Source organism: Hesperophylax consimilis, chromosome 4 (assembly GCF_061612785.1).
Source record: "Hesperophylax consimilis isolate HC1 chromosome 4, BYU_Hcon_1.0, whole genome shotgun sequence".
Taxonomy (NCBI): domain Eukaryota; kingdom Metazoa; phylum Arthropoda; class Insecta; order Trichoptera; family Limnephilidae; genus Hesperophylax; species Hesperophylax consimilis.
Window position 1 is genome coordinate 18,568,313 of NC_142839.1, and position 23,944 is coordinate 18,592,256.

The 23,944-nt window shown below is 33.7% G+C and overlaps 2 protein-coding genes across 4 annotated transcripts in view; one reads left to right on the forward strand and one right to left on the reverse strand.

Moving 5' to 3' along the window:
* Positions 1–13,555, reverse strand: part of l(2)37Bb (FAD-dependent oxidoreductase domain containing lethal (2) 37Bb) — a 24,168-nt gene extending 10,613 nt beyond the window's left edge. Inside the window, exons 1-3 of one of the 2 annotated variants that reach the window (XM_089651453.1) lie at positions 13,327–13,555; positions 7,573–7,885; positions 6,510–6,807 (exon numbers count right to left, since the gene is read on the reverse strand). In XM_089651453.1, coding sequence (XP_089507579.1) covers positions 6,510–6,807; positions 7,573–7,881 — 607 coding nt within the window. In that variant the 5' untranslated portion in view covers positions 7,882–7,885; positions 13,327–13,555. Of the gene's footprint in view, positions 1–6,509; positions 6,808–7,572; positions 7,886–13,322 lie in introns of both variants that reach the window. The other variant, XM_089651452.1, reaches the window with a different exon arrangement.
* A 149-nt stretch (positions 13,556–13,704) lies between these two features.
* ath (ATP-dependent RNA helicase DHX33) overlaps positions 13,705–23,944 on the forward strand; it is a 35,306-nt gene continuing 25,066 nt past the window's right edge. The window contains exons 1-4 of one of the 2 annotated variants that reach the window (XM_089651456.1): positions 13,705–13,837; positions 13,914–14,144; positions 18,300–18,509; positions 22,555–22,777. In XM_089651456.1, coding sequence (XP_089507582.1) covers positions 13,927–14,144; positions 18,300–18,509; positions 22,555–22,777 — 651 coding nt within the window. In that variant the 5' untranslated portion in view covers positions 13,705–13,837; positions 13,914–13,926. Of the gene's footprint in view, positions 14,145–18,299; positions 18,510–22,554; positions 22,778–23,944 lie in introns of both variants that reach the window. The other variant, XM_089651455.1, reaches the window with a different exon arrangement.

Consider the following 23,944-nt stretch of genomic DNA (forward strand, 5'->3'; position numbering starts at 1 on the left):
CAAAAATATTTCATGATGTCTTTTTGCTGATGACCTTAATTTTTTTAGAATAGTTCAAAATATTTATCTTTGTAATAGTCTTCAAGATAACTTCAACAAATTGTTAATTTAGTGCAATGAAAACTGACTTTACTTAAATATGTCAAATAGTCAGTTTCTTCATCAATTTTAAAATATTAATAACAATGCTCTTGAGATATCGCTTTTCAATCGAGTTTCTTTTGTTAACCACATAACGGAAATATCTAACAAGGGCATACAAAGGTTGGAATTTGTAACTAGGTTAACTAGAAATTTCAACAATATTAAGTGCATTAAACTGTTTAATATATATGTAATATTTTGCCTTTGTTAGAAGTAACTTGAGTACAATTCTCCCGTCTGGAACCCACACTACTATTATTCATGTATAAGCTATTGAAAGAATACAAAATAAATTCTTACGTTTTCTAAGTTTTAAAATGGATATTTCAGCAATTTTGTTGAATTAACAACGCTTTTTTTAAATGAAATGAATATGCTCAAATTGTCGGAAGGATTTTCACTGACTGAGTATTTCTATATAAAATTCTAAATGATGCATTTGATAGTCTAGAATTGCTTACATTGGTAAGCTTTTGGATTCCACTACGTAATACTAGAAGTTGGGATTTATTTAAGTGCAGAAATTCTGGGACTAACTATCATATGTATTCGTCATTGCCCAGAACACTTATGGAGGGAAATAATTATACAGAGTCAGTGGACATATTAAATTTAACACTTAACAAATACAAAAGATTGATACTGAGGCAGTTTAGTTATGTATAATAAATATGTACTGTATTAATATATAATTTTTACTATTCATGTATAAAAGCCCATAAAAAGGGAGTTAATAAATCAATAATTAAAAAAATAAATAAAACTGGCAATTTCTTCCAACTAACCGAGAACAAAGCCAGGTTCTCATGAGGCGTGAAAACAAGTGTATGCTATGCTTTTAGTGCATCTACTGGAGAGACCCCACTAGTCATAGGTCGTGGACAGTTCACACGGACTAAAGTGTTAATGAAAACGTGATTCAATTGATAATAGGTACAGCGCCCTCGAGGTGATTTTTCACAAAAAAGGCACTGTACAAATCATCCAATTTATTACTTAATTTAATATGTAATTATTATTATTATTTTTTTTATTACAATAAAACACCAACCGCTACTCCTAAAGCAGAGAAAATGGTAAAGATTTTGAAAAATTAGGTAAGTCTGTAACATCACTATTGGTATCGCACATCACTAGTGCTAGACGTGATTGTAACACATTGTATTGTCGTCTGTGGTCATGCTAACAAGCTCTCTGTATAACCGTCACAAGAATAAAAGTCTATCTCATAAAATACAATCAGTGTTTTAATATAAAGTCATCCACATTAAACAGAACAAAACATGGTGTCAGAAGTGGGATATCGATGATCAATAGTAATAATATAATAATACTGGAAGTTGGATGTTAATAATATAAATTGAAAAATATTAAGTATAATTCAAAATGGCGAAGGACGCGCAAAAGTCACACATACAACATGATTTTCATGCCCTGTCAAATCTGCAAGTGTTGTCAAATAATATAAATAATGATTCAAAATGGAAAAATTGGTGGCAAGACTACGAAATATACCTGGTGGCGTCAGGTTTGGAAGAAGCTACAGAACAAAGAAAAATTGCAATTCTACTTCATTCAATTGGCTCCAAAGGTATGGAAATTTTCAAATCATTTAACATGAATATGGAATCAAGCACGCTACAACAAGTCAAGAAAAAGTTTGATGAATATTTTGCACCTCACAAAAACTTAACAATGATAAGAAATTCATTTTTTACACGAAAACAAAATAATTCAGAAGACATCAATAATTTTCTATTGGACTTAGAAAATTTAAGTTTGGATTGTGAATTTGGAAATTTAAGAGAATCTCTGGTAAGAGACATATTTATTGCAAATATGTGTGCAAATTTAAATCATATCCGTCAACGCTTATTACAAGATTCTTCATTGTCATTACAAAAAACGATTGAAATTGCAAAAACCATCTTAATGTCACAAAGTAATGCAGAGAAAATTAACCAACAAACACACACAGAAAATATTCTTCAAATCAGTCATAATAAAAATACTTCAAGACAGTCGAGAGCATCATCTCAGTCAAGTCTAAGAGGGTCAACTTCAAAAAGATCAAGTCAGTTTGGATCTTCAAGTCGTCATGGTTCACCGTCATTCTCATCATCACAGTCAAGATCAAGTCAGTATGGATCTTCAAGTCGTCATGGGTCACCATCATCATCATCACAGCCAAGGTCAAGTGGTCATATCAATCCATGTGGAAGATGTGGTCAGCATCATCGCTACAAGTGCCCAGCAGTCAATGTCAAATGCAGGTCATGTAATTCTTTTGGTCATTTTGCTAAATATTGTTTTAAAAATAATTGTCACAATAAAGTCAGAAATTTAAACTTAGAGTCATCAAAACCCAATGATGACAGTGCTAATTTCACTGAGGGTCATTTTATTGCAACAATCAGAAATATTAATAATAACAATTATTCAAGTCAAGCATGGCACATAGATATAATAATTAATAATAAAACATTAGACTGTATCTTAGATACAGGAGCTGATATAAATGTAATGTCATTGACAAACTTTAAAAAGTTAAATTTATGTAATACAATTTTACAAAAAGTTTTTACAAAAGTGTCAGGATTTGGAGGTAATAAAATACCTATTATTGGTCATTGTGATATTGTATGTCAAATCAATGGAAATGTCATAAGTAATATAATATTTTTTGTCACAAATATAGAATGTCAATCAGTCTTAGGTCTTCCAACTATTCAGAAATTTGGAATTATAAAAAGAATATTTAATGTTCAATATGATCATAACACCCTATTTACTGAATATAATGACATTTTTCAGGGTCTCGGATGTTTACCACCTGTCGTTCATCTCAAACTTCGTCAAGATGCCGTTCCGTGCGTTGATCCTCCGAGGAAAGTCCCATTTGCCTTACAAAACAGACTTCGTGAGGAATTAGATCGCATGGACAAGATGAAGGTCATTGAAAAGGTCACTAAACCTACTTCTTGGGTAAATTCTGTTGTCATAACTGTCAAGGAGTCAGGTAAATTAAGAATTTGTCTTGATCCTAGAAAATTAAATAACTGCATAATGAGAGAATATTTTCCATTAAAAAATATTGATGAAATTAGATCAAAACTTATAGGTGCTGCATATTTTTCACATCTAGATGCTTATTCTGGATTTTGGTCATTGAAGTTAGATGAAGAAAGTAGTGATTTATGTACTTTTCAAACTCCATTTGGAAGGTACAGGTATTTAAGACTACCGTTTGGAATAAACGCAGCAACGGAAATTTTTTATAGGATTATGGTAGATTTGTTTGGAGATCTGGAAGGTATATTAATTTTTGTCGACGATTTTTTAATTTATGGGGAAACTGAAGAAATTCATAATTTTAGGTTAAGAAAAGTCTTGGAAAGGGCTAGAGAAGTCAACTTAAAATTAAATAAGTCGAAATGTAAATTTTTAGTCAAGGAAGTATGTTTCCTAGGTTATATTTTTAGTAAGGAAGGAGTAAAAGTTGACAAAGAGAAAGTCAAAGCTATTTTAGAGTTGCCGTCTCCTAAAAATGTCAAAGATTTACAAAGATTTTTGGGAATGGTAAATTATTTGGGTCCATTCATTGAAAACTTATCAAATAAGTCACAAATTTTGAGAAATTTATTAAAAAATAATGTTATATGGTCATGGGATGAAAATTGTGAAAAATGTTTTAAAATTTTGAAAGAGGCTATTTCAAATGCAACAGTTTTAAGTCATTATGATCCAAAAATACCACTAACTTTATCAGTCGATGCATCAAAATCAGCTATAGGTGCAGTTATTATGCAAAATAACCGTCCAATTGCATATAGTTCAAAAACAATGACACAGTCGCAGGAAAATTATGCTCAAATTGAAAAAGAATTATTTGCCATACAATTTGGTTGTAATAAGTTTCATCAGTATATTTATGGTAACAAAGTGACAGTACAAACTGATCACAAACCTTTAGTCTATTTATTTAAAAAACCTTTATATGATGTACCAGCTAGATTGCAACGTATGATGTTAGCTCTTCAATCTTATGATTTAAATGTTATACATGTCCCAGGTAAAGAAATGTATATATCAGATACTTTATCTAGAGCAGCTTTAAAAGATCATTATATACCCGATTATGAGTCTGATCTACATTGTCATGTAAATTCAATATATATGAACTTAGCTATTAGTGAAGAATATCGTAAAAAATTGAGTAATGCTACTGCTTTGGATGAAACTATGCAAATATTAAAAAAATATTATTATGAAGGTTGGCCGAATAGCAAAGATAAAGTCCATTACACTTTAAAATGTTATTATAATATTCAAGACGAAATTCATGTCATTAATGAGTTAATATTTAAGGGTAATAAATTGCTAGTACCTCAAACTATGAGAAAAGAAATGTTAAACAAAATACATGAAGGACATCAAGGAATAAACAAATGTCTAAGATTAGCTAGAGATACTTTATATTGGCCTAGTATCACTGTAGATATAAAAAATTTAATTGAGCAATGTCAAATATGTAATAAATTTAAAGTTTCTAATCAGAAGGAACCACTGATAAATTATGAAATTAATAAGTTTCCATGGCAACAAGTAGGTATTGATTTAATGTATTTTGATAATCAAACGTACCTCATTGTAACAGATTACTATTCAAAGTTTATTGAAACTGCTTTCCTAAATAATAATTCTACTGCAAAAAATGTCATAATTCACTTAAAATCTATTTTTGCACGTCATGGTATACCAATGTCTTTAGTCTCTGATGGAGGTCCGCCTTTTCAAGCTATTGAATTCAAATCATTTTTATATGATTGGGATATAGAACATGTAGTTACTAGTCCATATCATTCTCAATCTAATGGTCAGGCAGAAAGTTCTGTTAAAATTATAAAAAATATTCTAAAAAAGTCAAAAGAAACAAATACAGATCCTTATATAGCTCTATTACATTATAGAAACACACCTAAAGCCAATTTACCGTCACCTGCTCAATTATTAATGTCTAGAACTTTAAGAATGAATATTCCTTTAACTCAAATTAAATTAAAACCAAAGGTTGTAAGATTCTCAGATTACAAAAACTGCGTTGAAAAAAATAATTCGAAAAATTCTAAATATTATAATGTCAATGCAAAACCTATGTCTATATTTAAAACAGGAGATTATGTGTATTTTAAGAAAAACCCTAAAAGTAATTGGTTACCAGCTGTGGTCAAGGAAAAATTAAAATGTAACAGGTCTTATATTGTTGAAGATTATTATGGTAACACGTACAGACGAAATAGAATTCACTTAAAAATGAGATATAATACAAATGTTAATAATGACCATCTGTCCATGCGATCTGATCCGGCACTTGAAGAGGCAGAAGCTGGAGATGAGGGACAGGTGGGAGAAAATAATAATATGAACAACCCTTACATCACCAGATATGGTAGAGTGGTCAAACAACCGGATAGGTATAATGTCTAATGTCAATGTATTTAAATTGTTATTGTTTTTATAAATAAAGAAAGGGGATGTAACATCACTATTGGTATCGCACATCACTAGTGCTAGACGTGATTGTAACACATTGTATTGTCGTCTGTGGTCATGCTAACAAGCTCTCTGTATAACCGTCACAAGAATAAAAGTCTATCTCATAAAATACAATCAGTGTTTTAATATAAAGTCATCCACATTAAACAGAACAAAACAGTCCAACTACGAAAATAGGAAATATCCGGCAGAATTTTTTATTTTATTTTGAATTGCTTTTATCACCTCATCTCAGAACCACACAACTAAAACACCAACCCCCAAACCAGAGAACGGGTTTTGAAAAATGAAGAGGGTCCAACTTTGAGAATAGGGCAAACTTTTTATTATTATTAAAATTCTACTGGATATTATTTTATTCTATTATATTCTACCATATAAATATGGGAAATTAAAAAATAAAATTAATAAATACATCAATAACAGCAAAAAATTCTAGAAACCACACTTTCACTGTCTCGTTGACATCAATCTTGCAACGGTAGAGGTGAACTCATGGTAAAAATGAACATGTTTGATCTGAGGCGTGAGCCACCACGCTGATTGTAACGACAACGGAAAACCCACGACACAACACAACATGGGTAGTGTTCCATGAAGGCCTCAAGCTAGTGTTTCACGCCTCGTGGGAACCCGGCTTAGTGAAGTGTTTACTCCATGGTGCAAATGCAAATAAACATTTGAAATTAAAAACAGTAATCTTACAAAAAAAGTCTTCACATAGGAATAAAAGTTTTATATCACAACAACTGTGTTTCAATATTTGCACTTTATTTATGTATTTAGATATTTTCAAAAAATCTACATACCTCCAACAATATCGTCTAAATTCAACCAAGGAAACTTTTCTTTTATTTTTTCTTTACTTAGCATTTCATTCTTAACATTGTATTTCTTCTGGGTCTTAAAGTTTTCCTCTAAAATGGAAATACTGTTTTCATTGGCAAGCAACAAATAACCTCTTGGAGTGAATTGTATGTCGATGCCCAATCGTTTTTTTATTGTTCTAAAAAATTCTGCACCATACTGCGACATTTCAATGTTTTCCGGAAGAGAGAATTGCTGTCTTATTCCCCCAACCGACAAGACAGTAGATGATTCGCAGTACTGGAAAACAAGATGAAAATTAAAACAGAATTCAATTCTTAAGGCAATTAGTTAAAATTTTGTTTTTACACGTGGATACTTTCCATAGAAAATTGTGTTTAAAATTTTCAGTACATTAAGGAAAATGGAAGATTTCTAATAAGAATGGATATCTCCATTAGGTTTTGTTGACCATGTTATGTCAAAACTGTGTAAAAACAGAATTGGCTGTAATTAGAATAGTTCAGCCCCTGGACAGCATTCGTAAGGTTTAGGCAGAATTTCGAGGTTGTTCACATTGAGCTATATAAATTAGGAGCAACCATGAGCATTTGAAATATGGGCAACATTGTTGGAGATAATTGCCATCTTTGAGATATCACGGGCTTGAGTTGGTTTTGAGCGCTCGCCGGGTGCGAAATTCTAGCGATAACTGCTATCTTTGCTGTGCTTAATTAACCGAATGTAAAATAAGCCCGTTGTCTCATTGGGTCCATAAGGGTAAGGAATCGACATAAAACAAAGTCCCATCTTTGGACATGTTCACATTCACCGTCTGTTCTATCTCCTACCCCAATCTTCACTAATCCTTAGTCACGCCTCCACCCCTACTTCAACACTTAATAATACAGGTGTCCGGGGGTAAAGTGCGCTTTACCTTGGGAGGTGATTCTACATGATGGTAGAAGTAAAACAGATAGATAACTTTTTTGAAATTGTACTAATAACATGAAAGGGTGTAAGTAGGACAATTGGAATAACACAAGTCGTATTTTGTATACTCACGGTTGGGTCTTTTTCAATGACAGCCACATCCAGAACTCCAGAAGACATCTCTCTCAGCCAGTAGGCTATGGAGGACCCCATGACCCCCCCTCCAATAACAACCACATCCGTATGAGTTGGGAAGTTATCCAAATCTGTATTGCCGTGTTCGTAGTGTTCAAGATTGGGTTCCTTGTTTGTCAGTTTGCCTGCGGCCTTCTTTAAATCATTTCCCAATATTCTAAAGACTCTCGACACCGGATTTTCTGGAGGGTAATCTGAGAAACATCTTTGACAACTTCTGGTCTGCTTTAGTAATTTTCTTAACATTGTCCTTTAGAAATAGAAAAAAAAACATCCACATTACTTTGATCAAAAACGGAAATAAAAGGTTTAAAATCCATAATTTTCATTTCGATTATCTTATAAAAATATGTAAATCTACGAACATCACTACTAATGAGTGTTAAAAATAGTGTAATTAAGGCTTCTTAACCAGCGGCCGAGAATTCAAATTTCGTCAAAAGACAGTCTTGCAATCGGACGTTATTTTAGAACGAGATAGAAATACCAAATTTATTCCACTACGGGCCGTACACCTCGCGCAGCTGAAGAAGCCTACAGCATGGTTCCGATGAAATAACAATTGTTGTTGTTGAATTCTCGGTTGTAGCTTTCTTCCTAATAAGTGGTTACATACATATTCGTAAATTATATGTCGGAGTGCGTAAACATAAATAAATACAAATGCAGTGCGTTGACATAGTAGATATTAAAAGGGAGGTATATAAATTTACATTTATTTTTTTATTTTTCAAATATTGTTATTCATTTGTTTTTTTTTTAAATTTATTTTACATAGGTTTTACAAAAGTGAGTAAAAAAAACTCGCGTTTTACATATTTATTCATTTGTATGATAGGTATTACCAGTAAGTTTTATTTCTAATACTTATCTTTTAAGTATTACTTGGTTTGATAAGTATGATATTGAAAATAGGTTTTATTCCTTACAACTGAAGTAGCATATGTGTTAAAACTAGGTTTTATTTCCAACTATTTTCTAACATATGTAGTTAAGTGATTGCATAATATTGTATCACTTTCATGTATTTGTTTTCATGGTTAACGGAGGTAGAAAGACCTCACTATTGTTTAATTTTCGAAATGTTATTAAATTCACAAGGTAAATATCAATTGAAAAATCATAGGTAATATAATGTCAAAAATAACCTCGTTTTTTTCCCTAAAACAAGAGGCTCAATTCACAATATGACATTATGAAACTGACAAAAAGTAACACAAAAAATATTAAATTAGTTGAATTATACCAATGTAATAGTGAATTGGACAATATAATAGAAATTATGAACAAAAACATGATTTGAATCGCACATCACGAATCAAAATTCATTTGGTTCGTGGCACTTTTTGACCACCAATCACAAACAGTTTTATGTACTTTGGCATAAGTTTTAACATTTATGCATGGAACATCGATGACAGACATAAACTCATGATAGCCCATAGTTCATTCTTTTCCCTGGAAATTAAACAACACAAAATTATCGCTAAATTTTATAAAAAATATATCCATATTCTGACTGATTCGTTCGAAAAACCCTGTAGCGTATAAAGTACGTACAATGTACACGTATAATAAAATTTCACTAACCTTTGTTTTTTCTGAAAATATATCTCCCACGTACGTTTTTGATTTCGTAATTTGTGTTTTCTATTAAACCTTTTTTCGAAGGGTATTTTCCTCCCCATTTTTAAGTGAGGAATTTCTTTAAAATGTTATTAACTAGACTGGCACAGATGAAACGTCCGCTCGCCGCCCAGTCGCCGAGGGGACTTGCGCCGAGTTAATAAAAATGCACAAACGCGAATCGAAATTAATTACTGTTATATACTTTAAAAATATATTTTTTGGTCATAAATTATTTCTAATGCTTCAATAATGTCTTGAACTATACCAATTTGTAAGACCATAAATAAATAGTCAAATTAAGGGATTTTTGTCACAAAATGCGTGTTCGGTTCTTTATTAGTAATTTTATTTGAAGTAAAAACAAAATTATTATACGTACGATACGTAGATAATTTATCGATTGTTCATACTGTATCATTTTATGATTTGAAATATTTGTTGTATACAAATTCACCTTTGAAAATGTTACAAATCTGCGCATCGACCAACGGTAACCCTTTATTATGATAAGAAAATAATATTAATTTTCAAAATTTAACGTCTTGCTTTAGTCGATAAAATAACGATCTTTCGAAATCAATGTATGTTTATTTGTAGAAAAGTGTCCATACGTCTAAAATTAAGTAGCTTAAACAGACTTATTACAGTTTTAAAATTGCCAAAATAATCCCGGAAAAATCTAGATGACAAAAAAATATTGTAATTTTATAAAGAAAAGTGAATCAACTTATAAAAATAAAACAGTAAGATATAATTCAAATGGTGATATTATTTGTACACGGTTTTCTCTAAAGTGCATTTTTGTGCAGTGAACCCTCATTAAAAAGATGAGAAAATAAGACAATCTTACAAAAAATATGGTCGTAGAGCACCCCGATATTCCCGTCTTGTGCGTTATAGAATTAGCAAAATATACTTCATACAAAAAACCAAAACAACACAATCCAATAACTAATGCTAAAATAAGACTATCTTTGCGCTTCGCGATCGGTATATCAATGGCAGTGATAGTAGAATGTTTGATGCCACGTGGCTTCCAGAGATTGACGAGTGTCACCGAGACTGGCCGAGACCTACGCCCGCGCTGGCAGCTGAACCTTGCAACTCACGTTATGCAATATTGTGTTGCGCTTTCCCTAGTTTGGTTTCGGCTTTCGACTAGAAAGCAGTTGCATTTATTGATTTGTCAGTTATTCTTGTTAGGTATACCTACCTACTATTTGTAAAATGGCGAAATTAGTGTCTTGTTTACCGTGAAACTAATAAGCCCTTTTAGGTCCATGGTTGTTTACTTAAAAAAATAATGTGTGTTTGCATGAAAAGGACTTGAAAATAAAAACGAGGGAACTCATGATGGAAAATGGAAAAGAGGGAAATTTTTTATGAAATAGGTATATAAATATAATACCTTCCCTCGAATTCTGAAACCCCAGTGAAAAAGAGCATGAACGGCCATTGTTTGTACAATTTTTCACATTTAAATTTTTTTATTAATTATTTTTATTATAAAAACTTTCAAATTACTAGAATTTTATTAATAATAAGTCATGCCAAGTCACGCCATAAGAAATTTAAAAACAGAATCTAACAATTGAAAGCAATTGATAACAGTCAATTGGCGCAAAATTCAAATTCCGGTTTCGCCAAAACCTTTTTTCACACTTGTTTTGCTAATGCATTATCATAATTATTACTGTTTTAACATTAAATACCTATTCGTACAGATTGGTATGTAAGCAGTGAGAATATGTGCACTTGATATATTTCAGAAAACTATTGTTGATTTTGTAAACAGAGAACTCTTGAGAGAAGAGAGAGAGAAGTTGAATTTCGAAAATGCGTTGCTGATTTATGATTTTATCAGTAGGTAAACATTACGTAGTGCTTACGATTATATATTTATCTTTATGTTGTACATTATCACTATCAGTTCTCATCACAATGATTGCTGTACAAACAAACATGAGTAAAGATAAACAATGAACTTAATTAGGCTTATTATTGTTAATATTTCTGAGAAAGTTATAATGCTGGTACCACAATAATTACAATATGTTATAAATTGAGGTAAACGGAAAGGGCCAGGCAAGTTAACCATGTAGATCATGTTGACAGTGCAATAATTTAATAGAAGAGAATGTCGCTCTCCGAGTTTTCAATAGGTTTGATTGAGTGTCAATATTATAACTATTGCTACTCTCCGGAGACATTGGAGTATTAGCATAAATATTCAATCTCAGTTTATCCTTAGGCCTGGTTCCCACTATGCCGGACCGGCAGATCTGCCGGGCCGGTAAAACTGCCGGAAGGGCTAGTGGCTGTACAATTTATATGTAGCTATTCACATTATCCCGGGTCCGGCATTTTTGCCGAGCCCGGCATTTTTACCGAGCGTTTTGTCACTGCGAAAGTGCCGGTAGAACCACCGGACCGGAGTAATGTGAACGAGTTTGTGCCGGTATCCGGCTGTCCCAGCTCGCCGCGCCCGCGCTCCGGGCTCCCCTCTCGTCATCGGCTCGCATTTTTTGAAGAAAGTATACGTGTTCGCCCTGCTCGTTTAAATCTTTTTATCAGTATTCAAATGTGTACCTCCATACGGACGTAGGAGATTAGGTGTTAAAGCAAAGCCTTCATCGCCAACTAGTATAAACGGTAATTCCTCGTGCAAGTTTTCATGAAGCGGTCTAGGCTTTGGTACATTTAAAGTACCATCATTGATCTTTTGCCAAAATTTCCAAAATTATCCTTTAATATAGTAGAATCGCATTCCTTGCCATATGAGCCCACACTAATAAAAATAAATCGGTACTCTGAATCAACAACTTCCATTAATACAAAAGTATAATATTCCTTGTAATTGAAGAACATAGAACCACTCTCGGCTGGTTTAAAAATTCTAATATGTTTGCCATCTACTGCTCCAACACAGTGAGGAAAGTTGGCCTTTCTTTCGAATCCTGAAGCGATGTTCTCCCATTATCTCTCCGGCTCCGGTGTAATGTGAACACTCTTGTCCGGTGTCCGGTTTCTGGCAGATCTGCAGGTCCGGCGTAGTGGGAACCCGGCCTTAGACTTAGGACGGGTTGTTTCGGAGAATTTGAAAAATTCATCAAATGTCAACGTTCATTTCCAGGTTCTGTGAAAGTCTTATTCAAGTTCTGTTATGATATCATTATAGGCTAGGTGCTTGACATAACTGAAATTAAAACAGAACTTTAAAAAATCTTTCACAGAACTTGAAAATGAACGTTGAAATTTGATGAATTGTTCAAATTCTCCGAAACAACCCGTCTTTAATACTACATTTTTATTTGAATTGAATAAATACAATTTGCAGGCACACTTTCTATAAATATATATATAGTTAGAATGTGGGTTAAAACTATGAGTTTATGCGCCCCTGAGGTGATATTTCACAAAAGCGGCACTATACAAATTATCCAATAAATAATAATAATTATATATACATATAATACTCATAGTTTTAACCCATATTCTAACTTATAAGCACAGGTTAAATATTCCAGACAGAGAAAAATAAGAGGCTTAAATTATAGGCAAGAGGAAAAACAAAATTTGGCTAGATCAAGACTTTAGGATGAAACAGCTGGGCCTTAGTAGTGTTTTTAAAAGTAAAAAAACATAATTTTAAAAAGACATTCGCAGGTCCTCGAAAATTTACTAAATTTAAAAGTATCTTTGATAAAATATAAATAGCATTTGGTTTCAACTTAATTACTACAAGAAATAACTATTTATGTCATGGGAGATGGTAAAAGGTGCATTAAGTTCAATTTTTCTCAATCAAAGTTAAGTTTGAAGGTTAGGAAATACGCATAAATTATTAAAATAACCCAAACTAACACCCTAAAACCTATTTTGTGCATGTTTACTCGAACACCCGACTTAAAGAGTTGTCTCCATTAGATATTTATGTTGAAATCAAGTATAGTTTTTTAGAGAGCCTTTTCATGCAGCGGTATTCGACTAGTTTACAGTATATATTAATAAATCATTAAAGATTCTGTACAAAATTTATTTTAAGATAAAGCACTCACTTACTGAAGATGTGAACGTATCCGGTATTTAAAATACGTCCTATGTTTAGCAAGGAATAGACGAATCTGATCTGATACGGTGGTCTTATTAGTTTATTGTTTTATTAACGTGATATCAACTTCATTTTTCTTATCAGTATTTTCCGTGTTTTCTATTTGGTTCTGTACTTTGCAGAAGAACCGCCAGTTATCAGTTTATTTTGACAGCTTGCGATCTATCTCTATTATTTATATAACACGTATCTCACTTCACATTGAAGAAAGGTCTTTTATGCCAAATCGAACATCACGACAATTTAGCCCAAGTTCACAGATAAATAGTGTATCTCTGTTTGGTGTGAGATTAGTAACAATTTGCGAAGAACGAAGAGGAAGAACAAGCATGGCAAGCATGGTCGAGAAAAATTACTTGTCAAAAGCTTAACGTCAAACGTCAGATACGCGAAAAAGCCTTTCCTCACGTGCTCTGTATAAAACTTGAGCTTCTGTGTTTATTGATATTTTTCAAATTTAACGTGAGTGAACACTTGTCATCTTATAAAAGTGATTATAGAACGTTACATCCCAGCAGACAAATCTTAATGTTTTCAGATGTGTTTTGAAGATGGATTCAAAATACGCTTCCGTTGACAACAACAGCAATAAAAGAAAATTTGAACCTAAAAAAGCAGAAAAAGCACTATTTTTTCAAACTAAACGGGTGAAGTTGGATAAAACCTCTAATTCCAATACAAAACAAAAATGTTTACCCAACAATAATACCACTACCGTATCACTTCTCGACCACAGGCGAAGTCTTCCAGTTTATGCTGTACGAGGAAGGTAAGATAATATATTTTTTAACCTTTACCTGTTTGGAATTATTCAGAAGCCAACGCAAACTAAGTCTAATTAAAATATATTGACAGTCCAGATGTTCAAATTGACAGCTTTACATAAGAGGTGTTCACAGTTGTGGTCCATATTTTTGAATAAATTTTAATCAAAACAACATATTTCTTTCTCTCTAAAACACTCGAAATGAATACCTACACGAAAATTCTGCCACATAGAAACAAAGCTTTAAACAGCTCCAACACAAAGTTACCAATTTGCACATCTGATATTGTTGGTTGGAACTGTTGATATACTTGTGTGTGATGGTGATGCCATCACATGTTATGAGTATTGTTAAGGTTCTGTAGTAAGCGTCAAAGATGGTTTGAAAGGGAGATATGTAAATACAAATCTTAGAAGGAGCGCACTAATATTGAAAAACGATAACTATCATTTAGAGAATTTCTTCCGGAAAGTTTATATATACTTAAAACATGGATATTGTATTTATTGAAAGTAGAGAAGCAACGCCGGGTACAGATCAGCTAGTATTTAATAAAACATGACTCGTTCGAAATAGAGTAAAAATCTCTCGACAAATGCTTAAGTTGCTTTTAAAGATATACTGTAAATTTTTTCATACTTATAAAATATCAAATCATGGAACAAAATGTGTGAGTAATAATTTTAGTAGCTTACTTTCCAATTTTTTTCGTATAAAATAATATTATCGTAAAAAATAACGCATTTTTTTAGGAACTTAAAAACAAGTTGTAAAGAGAAATATGTTATAAATCGTTAGAAATTCGGAATGCGGGGGCTTAAATCAGGCCACCCTGATGGGGTCCTGAGCTAACAGGGCTGCACCCAGTGGCGGATTAACCCTAAGGCAAAGTAGGCACGTGCCTAGGGGCGCCAGTTACAAAGGGGCGCCGGCGGGCGCCCCTAGAATTAAAAAAAAAATATATATAAACTTAATTTTGTAAGTAAGTATGCACCTGCTTACACAATATAAAAGATTATTTACTTCTGTAGAGATGCAGAGCTTCCAAAGCATACTCGCCTTCTTGATTATTCCTCCATGCCTCCATCGCATGATTTTTTAATAGAAGACCACTCGCTCGTGGATTCGTTCGCGGGCGTTGCTAGATTGCAGGGCAAAGGGCGCAGCGGGGGCAGGGGCTAAGCGGCCGGCACCGGACTTCCGAACGGATGACGGGGTGACAGTCACACTCATCACTTTCAGCTTGGATGTCGCTGGTTACGCGCGCTTCTATTGATTACGTACTCGCAGCGGTATTTGTGTGAATTAATTAGTACATTGCGTTTTAGTTCATTACCCAAATAATGAGTGAATTGAAGAAGAAACCTAGTGGTGCAGCTTATAAAAGGAAGGCTAAGGAAAAAGAAGAAAAAAATCAAAATATTATAAAGCATACGAAACATATTGAGACATTTTTTTCTAAATTAAAAAGTGATGATTCGGAATTTTCTAACGCAATTCACAGTGCGTCTTCTACCGAGTCTATTCACTTATTCTACCTTTGTAATACTTACTTTTTATACTATGTTTTTTTAAGTCTATTTTATACTTTGGATACTTGGAAATATAATATTTTGTTTTAATATTACCCACACTCAGGCAGTGCCTTAGTGGGTTTTCATTTCTTGTTTTCTTATTATGTTATTACATACAATTTGTTATTTTATATTATGTTATTATATACTATTTTCTATTATACATTATATGTACAAAGAAATGTGAATAAGTAAGGTTAAAAAAATATATACATATATATACATATTAAAGTTCCTAATAGACATACCTAATTTAAGGAGTCAAAATATATTCCATATTGAAATAATTAATAACAATATTGCATACTTCAATCCACTGTTTCGAATGTGTCGTCTGTACAACACAGTTGAATGCGACCTTATAAATATATTCGCAAACAGTCTCGCACATTTTAAAAAACAAATTAACAATCTTCTACCATAATATGTCATGGAGAACAGTTATAATTTGTTTATAACAGTTATTAGCTTTATTATTCTCCTTTTTTTCTTCCTCATCTTTCTCTGTACACTCACTATATTTTATATTTCATGTTTTATATTCGTGTTTTATATTCATGTTTTATATTTCTTTTTGATTATTATTATTTCTGTTTTTTCTCACTACTAGCATCTTCGCCTAGTAACAACTGAACCTTGTTTACGCATGCTGTGAACATTTTTAATTGGAGTGTTAATATCTGTGCACATTCCCACGCAATAATATTAATGTAATAATTTAATAAGTTAACACTCTGTAAGTGTTTCAAACAATAAATAAATAAATCATTGAACCATTGGTTAACACTTGATGTTTTTCCTGAAAACTTTTCGAGTAAAAATCTTTCTGCTGTTTTTCCTAGATTTTTATTTTCACTACCCTTACTATTATTATTTTCAGAAAGTCTCGTATCATGTTTAATTTCGTCCAGGTATTGTTCACCAAATTGTAAATTCCCACCTTCGTCTAAGTAAATTTTCCTCAAATTTAGTTAAAATTAAAACTTAAAGTTAAAACTCAAAAGTTAAGGTAATTCCTATATTTTTTTTACATTAACCCAACACAAGAGGCTCTGAGGAAAATAATTTCCCTCAGGGCCTCTGTCATTTTTGAAGATGCTGTGTGGAGGGTCTTTTTGAGGAGAGGAAGGAGTGAACGTGGGTCTTGAAGAGACCCATGTTGTAGGAAGGAGGAAACACAGAGCCCGGCAAATCGTTCCACAGCCGAGCTGTTGAACACAATAACGAGTCGTAGAAGCATTTGTCACATGACAAATGTCAACCCTGTACATATGTTGGGCGCGCGTTTGGTGTGTTTCCCGACTATGCACCGGTGCCGAGGGGATCAATGATGCTAGTTCCTTGGAGCATCTTCCATTGAAATACCGGTTAATAAATATTTTCCGTGTTTGATGTTTTTTTCTTTAGAGAATTCTGAATTTTAGTAAAAACGTCCGTAGTTGTTATGGCGGTGTGTTTTCTTGCAAGTTTCAAATCATCAGGAATATCAAATAAATGTTCATCGGGTGACTCGATTGAAGTTATGCAGTTCACACCGGTTTTTCCACCCAATGCTGCTAACACTGTAGATAAATGTGAATCGTAACTTTTCCATTTTTCTTCACTAAAAATATCGTTTTATAAGACAAATAAAACAATGCGTTGCTCTGAAGTACAAAGAAACGACATTTAAAGTTTATTTGTCGTCCTTTTTTATATAAAAAAATTACATTATTTTTATTAGTCACTCAGTCAGCCACATAGCGAGTACACAATGCTGTTCATAAATAAATGCTGTTTAAGTGTAACCAAGACAACACATAAGTGACATTTGAAAAGTGCATAAAATAAAATTCGTAATTTAAACACAAAGGGATCCTAGGCATTTCTAGGTAGGTACTTATTAGTGAGTACTTATTCCTTTACATAAATAATTGATCATTTAAATTTTTTATGTTTTATTAATTATCCCTATTAATATTATAACTGCGAAAGTGTATATGTGTGTGTTTGTATAGGTATATGTTACTTCTTCATGCAAAAAAACTACTGAACCGATTGTGATGAAACTTGGTATGTAAAAAAAAAGATAGCTGGCAGTGTTGCCAACGAGGGCGATATATCGCCATTTAGGCTACTCAGAACGAGAATCGGCGCTGAAAAAATCTAAAAGGCGACTGGTCGGACTACTTCAGAGTAGTTATTAATAATTTTCACGTAAAAACATCAATTTTAAACAATTCTCTAGCCACCCCCCCCCCCCCATGAATTAATTTTTTTTTTCGGGACAAATTTTATTTTCCTGAAATTCTCTAGCCACCCCCCCCCCCCCTCCCACGAAATTTTTATTTTCACGTAAAACCCACCTAACTACAAATTCGGCTACTTTAGGTACTTGTTAAAATTTATAATATGTGGTCGCTAGAGGGGTGCCGATGAGGTGCTTGCCTAGGGCGCTCTCAACAGTTAATCCGCCTCTGGCTGCACCAGAAAACATGATACAAATACTTGTGTTTTGCTTACTTGCCTATACCATAATGTGCCCGTGTATTATTTCTTTTGTGCAAAAGGTCACTATTTCTGTATCTATCGTTGTTATTTCAGGTTATTAGAAGAAATAAAGAAAAATGACACGGTAATTATAATTGGGGAGACGGGTAGCGGCAAGACTACCCAGATCCCGCAGTTGATCCACGAGGCCCGCATGGAGGGCCCCGGCATGGTGGGCATCACGCAGCCCCGCCGGGTGGCCGCCATCACTGTGGCCATGAGGGTGGCCCAGGAGATGAAAACCACCCTTGGAGAATTTGTTGGGTATATAATATATTCTACACATTTTTAGAATTTAAGTTTTTCTGTGTAAGTATTTACAAACTGGGAGTGTTAGGTACATACCCTAACCACTCAGGCCTCTGGCATATTGATCGTTATATTTCTCATGGACACTTCAGAAGGTCGGATAATTTGTATATATTTCTGCTTTGCAATAAAACCCAAATAAATGGAATATTTATAAATTTATCCACAAACTAAAATCAGTTTTGGAAAGGTGATGAATTGTCAAAAATACAAAGATGCGGTATGTTCATACTAATTGAAAAAAAAAAATAGTGCGTTGCTGTTTCCAGATTGAAATCAAATAACGAAATGCATAAGAAAAGAATAGGCACAATGAAAATGTGTGAAAGAGTGAAATGGCTACAAATAACATCATTCATAGCTAAATAGAAAGGAACGTATTAGAAATAGACCGCAATTCAAAGAATATCTGCATGGGTGAAACAGCTATATTATTATGAACGCTCTTCATTTGTATATCGTGACACCAGTTGCGAACACACTGACGGGGAGCACGTCCGCTAGGGCGGAGTGAAAAAACTTTTTTTCAAATTTTGTGTTTCCTATATTACCAATGGGTGCCTTGGTAGTACCCTATAAAGTACACAAAATATCATCAAATTCCAACTTCATCTTCAGGTGGCGCACTGACCCTAAAGTTCTACAAAAAATTGTGTTTTTCAGATTTTGTTAGTAAACAAGCACATCATCTAATCCAGCTTAAACGTCACAAAATGTATTTGAGTTTAAGCCATCTAACTTACCCCTCTTCCCCCCACCCTTCGACACTATTTTGCGTAACAACAGCTGCAGTCAATCAGTAATTAACTGACATTAGCGCGGAGTGCACTTTCGTTGGAACTGCTGCGAAAACTTGATTGTGATTTCTTTGTAATATGCCTAAAACAAGAAAAAAATCAATGTGTTCTATGTTTGGTGGCCCAGAAAAATTAAAAGACAATGTGTTGCCAACTTATTCGGATGTAATAAAGTATTATTTGTTTATTAGAAATGACTTGCAGTGGTTATCAAATGGTAAAGATCCTTCTGTGGAAGATATATGTGAAATAATTGCAATTGATCTAATTACGTTGTGGAATAAAGCGTCTATTCCTATTGTAACTGAACCTCAAATTGTAACTAAACTAACCCAGTATTATCACAAGTACGAATGCTTAAAGAAATGTCGAGTACCTAAAAAGAAAACTGAATTTTATGAAGATGCAACAAAAAAACTCTTTGATATTGCTGTTCGCAAGTGCATTTGTGTCGATTTTTGTAAATGTTTAGTGAAAATACCCAAGAAGGAGCTAGAATTCCTGCAAGATCAGAGAAGTAGCCGCAAAATGTATATCGGCTCAAAAGATATAGTGGCAACCAAGGCTTTGGAGCGTAGGCAATTACGACTGATGAGGCAAAATAAATTCCTTCAAAAACAGACTGTTGAGAAACCTCTGAGCACCTCGCCAGAGACTTCAGAGACCTCAGATGATAGTGTAAGATTATCAGACAGCAATCAAGATCCAGAATTTTATACACTTTTTCCGGCATACTCCACGTCATCCACATCTAAATCACAAACAAATCAGATGAGGCATCGATTAAAAAATCTTGCCACTGCCTGTGACAGGACTGGTGTCTCCGACAGATCAGCATCAACCATCGCAGGTGCAGTTCTTCAAGATATTGGTTTTATTTCTAAACAAGATTTCTCAAAAGTAATAGATAGAAGTAAATTACGACGCGAGTGCCGAAAAGTTCGAGAAGAGTTGCAAAGAAGGCAGATTTCGAGCTTCGGGAGTTCTGACGGTAAAATAAGTGGTTATATTTTGATGGTCGGAAAGACAAGACGATGGAACGGCTGTAAACACGGGCTTCAAGAATGGAGCAATTGCATTGATTGAAAGACATTTAAATAGACCATTACACTGCTTTATATGTTTGTTGCATGCCAACGAATTACCACTGCGTCATCTTTTTAATACTTCGGATGGCAGTACTTCAGGTCCCAATACGTTCGCAGGAGTCATTGGCAAGATGTTACAGCACTGTGAAGACCTCTCTGTGGTGAAATTTGATAAAATTACGACAGTCTTACCCGATATTGACGTGAAAATTCTAAGCAATGATCAAAAATGTCTGTATGAAATTTGTCAAGCTGTAACACAAGGCAGCGTAAAAACTGATTTGGCTAATAAGCAACCAGGAAAGCTGGTAAACTCTCGTTGGCTAACCTGTGCAAATAGAATATTGATGTAGCAACAAAGTTTCCAACTCATAGTCTGGTTGAGATTGCTACGTTTGTGATAAAAGTGTATGCGCCAATATGGTTCACCATAAAAACAAAACCTTCATGTAAAGATGGTCCGAAACATGTCCTTAGTATGATAAAAAGATGCTCCTATTTAAAATATGAGCTGAAAACAATTGTTTTTCGAATAATCGAGCGGAACTCTTTCTTCGCTCATTCTGAAAATATTTTATTAGCGATGCTACAAGACGAAAGACAGCATATAAAAGAATTAGCAGTAAGAAGAATTCGTAAAGGCCGACAAAATGAAAAGGAGAAAAAAGTAAGGACATTCTTGACTCAAAAACTAAACTTCGAAGCCAACGATTATTATGATTTGATAAACTGGAAGACCGAAAAAATATTCGAGCCACCATTCACAAAAAAATACGGTGACAGTGAATTATGGGACAAAATTATGAGCGAAGATATAAATATCCGGATTGAAAATTTACCCTGTCACACACAGGCTGTGGAGAGAGGTGTGAAGCTGGTCACTGAAGCTAGCTTGGCTGTTTGCGGAAGTACAGCACGCGATAGATATATTCGAACAAGAATAAAATCGAGAAAAGAAATGCCGAAATTCTAAACAAAATTACGCTTTTCCTCTGGAATTCAGGGAGCTACCCCATACGCATATGACACGACTGAAGGCTGAAATGATTAAAAAAAATATATATTCTTAATGTTCCTTATGCAAATAATAAAGTTAAATATGATAATAATTTTGATTTAAATTTTTAAAAAATTTCTAGAATCGATCATTTTTTCAAAATTTCAGGTCCTCTGCGCCACCTGAAGATCATATGTCAAAAAAAAATAAAAAATATTTTTCAACAGCTATTTATCTACAGCAACATTACATGATATAGGGTTTTTGAAATTCGAAGAAATTTTTTTTTCGACCTCTTTCACTCCGGGCTAACGTCCGCGGCAAGCATAATGTCAGACGAGCGACGAGCATTTATGAATGTCCGCCGGATAAATCGCGTGACGTCATGCTCAGACTGCTCACTGCGGATATGTTCGCTGTCAGTGGGCCGCTTTTCCTCTACTTCACGACGAACAAACAAGCGAGCAGCGTAGTAGAATACAATGTATGTACTGCCACTAGGTTGTCCTTCATTCACTTATGTGTTTCTGCGTTCGCCGTCTCACTATATTGTTTTTAACGTTCATTTTCGGGTAGCAAAAAGCATTGTGAGTAATTGTATATATTGAAATAATAAGTGATTTTTGAGTACTTGCGAATATAAAGAAAGTACATCAGATATGGTTTTTGCTCGAGAATGATTTGTGCACATCTCAAAAGCACAGGAAGAATTTTTTTTTCACAAAAAAGAGTCTAGAGCATTCATAAAGTTTCCTAATTTTTTTCACAAATGGAACCTTTGATTTCATTAAGGTGTACATTTTAATTCTTCTGTGGTTAACTTCTAGATTTGAATATAAAGCGTGGTAATTTTTCTTTCTAACATTGTTTAGATCATATTTCTCACCATGACAGTAAGGGTGACACGATTTCTATGAGATTATATTATGAGTTGCAAACAAATTGACTAGTTAGAGTTTAGAGGTAGTTTGTTCGCAAAACCACAACAATTTGTTTGGTTAAAATGGTCTTAAACCAGGCTCAAGGCCGGCTTTACCACACCAATGTTGAACGAACATGTAAGAATCTAATTAGGAAGACGGTATGAATGTAGTTTATGCATTTGTTTATATTTCCAGATACACGGTGCGTTTTGAAGATTTGACTTCGCAGAGAACTAAAGTAAAATACATGACGGATGGTATGTTGCTAAGGGAGGCCATGCTGGATCCTCTCCTTATGAAATATTCCATTCTGATATTGGACGAGGCTCACGAGCGCACTGTTTGCACCGATGTTTTATTTGGCATTATTAAACAGGCACAGAAAGATAGAAAGATGAAGAAAACTAATACTTTAAAGGTAAATCACCTAATTTTATAAATGTTTGAGCAGTCCAAAGCGACGGGTTCCCACCTCCCAGGGGTTTCAGGTTCAATACTATAGCCAAATTTTCTGCTTATTATGATTTTTACTAGCAGGAGGAATCACAGGTTATCTTATCATAGGAATGTTTGTCTTACTATAAAATATTTATTTTTTGTAATACTTGCTGACATGTATCTGATTTTTGGTGTGTTTTTTGTGTAAGTAATTTAATTTTAGTATGTACAATGTAATGAAAAACACAATTGAAGACCACAATGGAAAAAACAAGGAATTTCAAGTCAAGACTTAGTTAGGAAGGGTGGTTTCATAGAATTTGAACAATTCATCTAATTTCAACATTCATTTTCGGGTTCTGTGAAAGTCCTATTCAAGTTCTGATATTACATCATTATAGGCCAGTTACTTGACAGAACTGAAATAATAGCAGAACTTGAAAATAACTGTCACAGAACTTGAAAATTAACTTTGAAATTTGAAGATTTGTTCATACTCTCTGAAACAACCCATCCTTAATTTATTTAAAAATGTTTTTTTTTTTTTTTTTTTTTTTTTTAAATTAAAAGAAAGACAAACATTCCCGGGTTACGAATAACCCAACAATGTTTGAAAATCTCCTACTACCACCACAGATGGTTCCTGACACCAGGCTATCATGCCACCGGACCGGAGCAGCCCTTGTACCTAAAGGTATAAGATGAATCTTCATCATTCATCATCAACATCAACATCAACAGTTACCACCAAGGACCCACATTCCACCTTCATCACCCTCCGGCAGGAGGCAAAACATGTCATTATTTCATCTGTCGCTGAGCGATATTCAATTCATTTCTGGAGGTGTTGGGATTGGACCATCAACTTGGCTGCTCTCGAGCTGGTCACGTTGATGGATGGGATTTGGACGGAGACCAATCGAAAGCAACACATGTTTTGTCTCTAGCTATTCCCGAAAATACCTACTCATAGAAATAACTCACAAAACTAACAACCCATAGTCAAATCATTAACTTAGAATTTTGTGCATCTTGAATCGAATTGTCTATAGTGAATTTCATGTACTTAATTTGTAATTAATTGTCTCATTATATTAGCACATTATCGACTGCAGCATCCTGAAACGTTTGGGCGAGCAAACAAGGT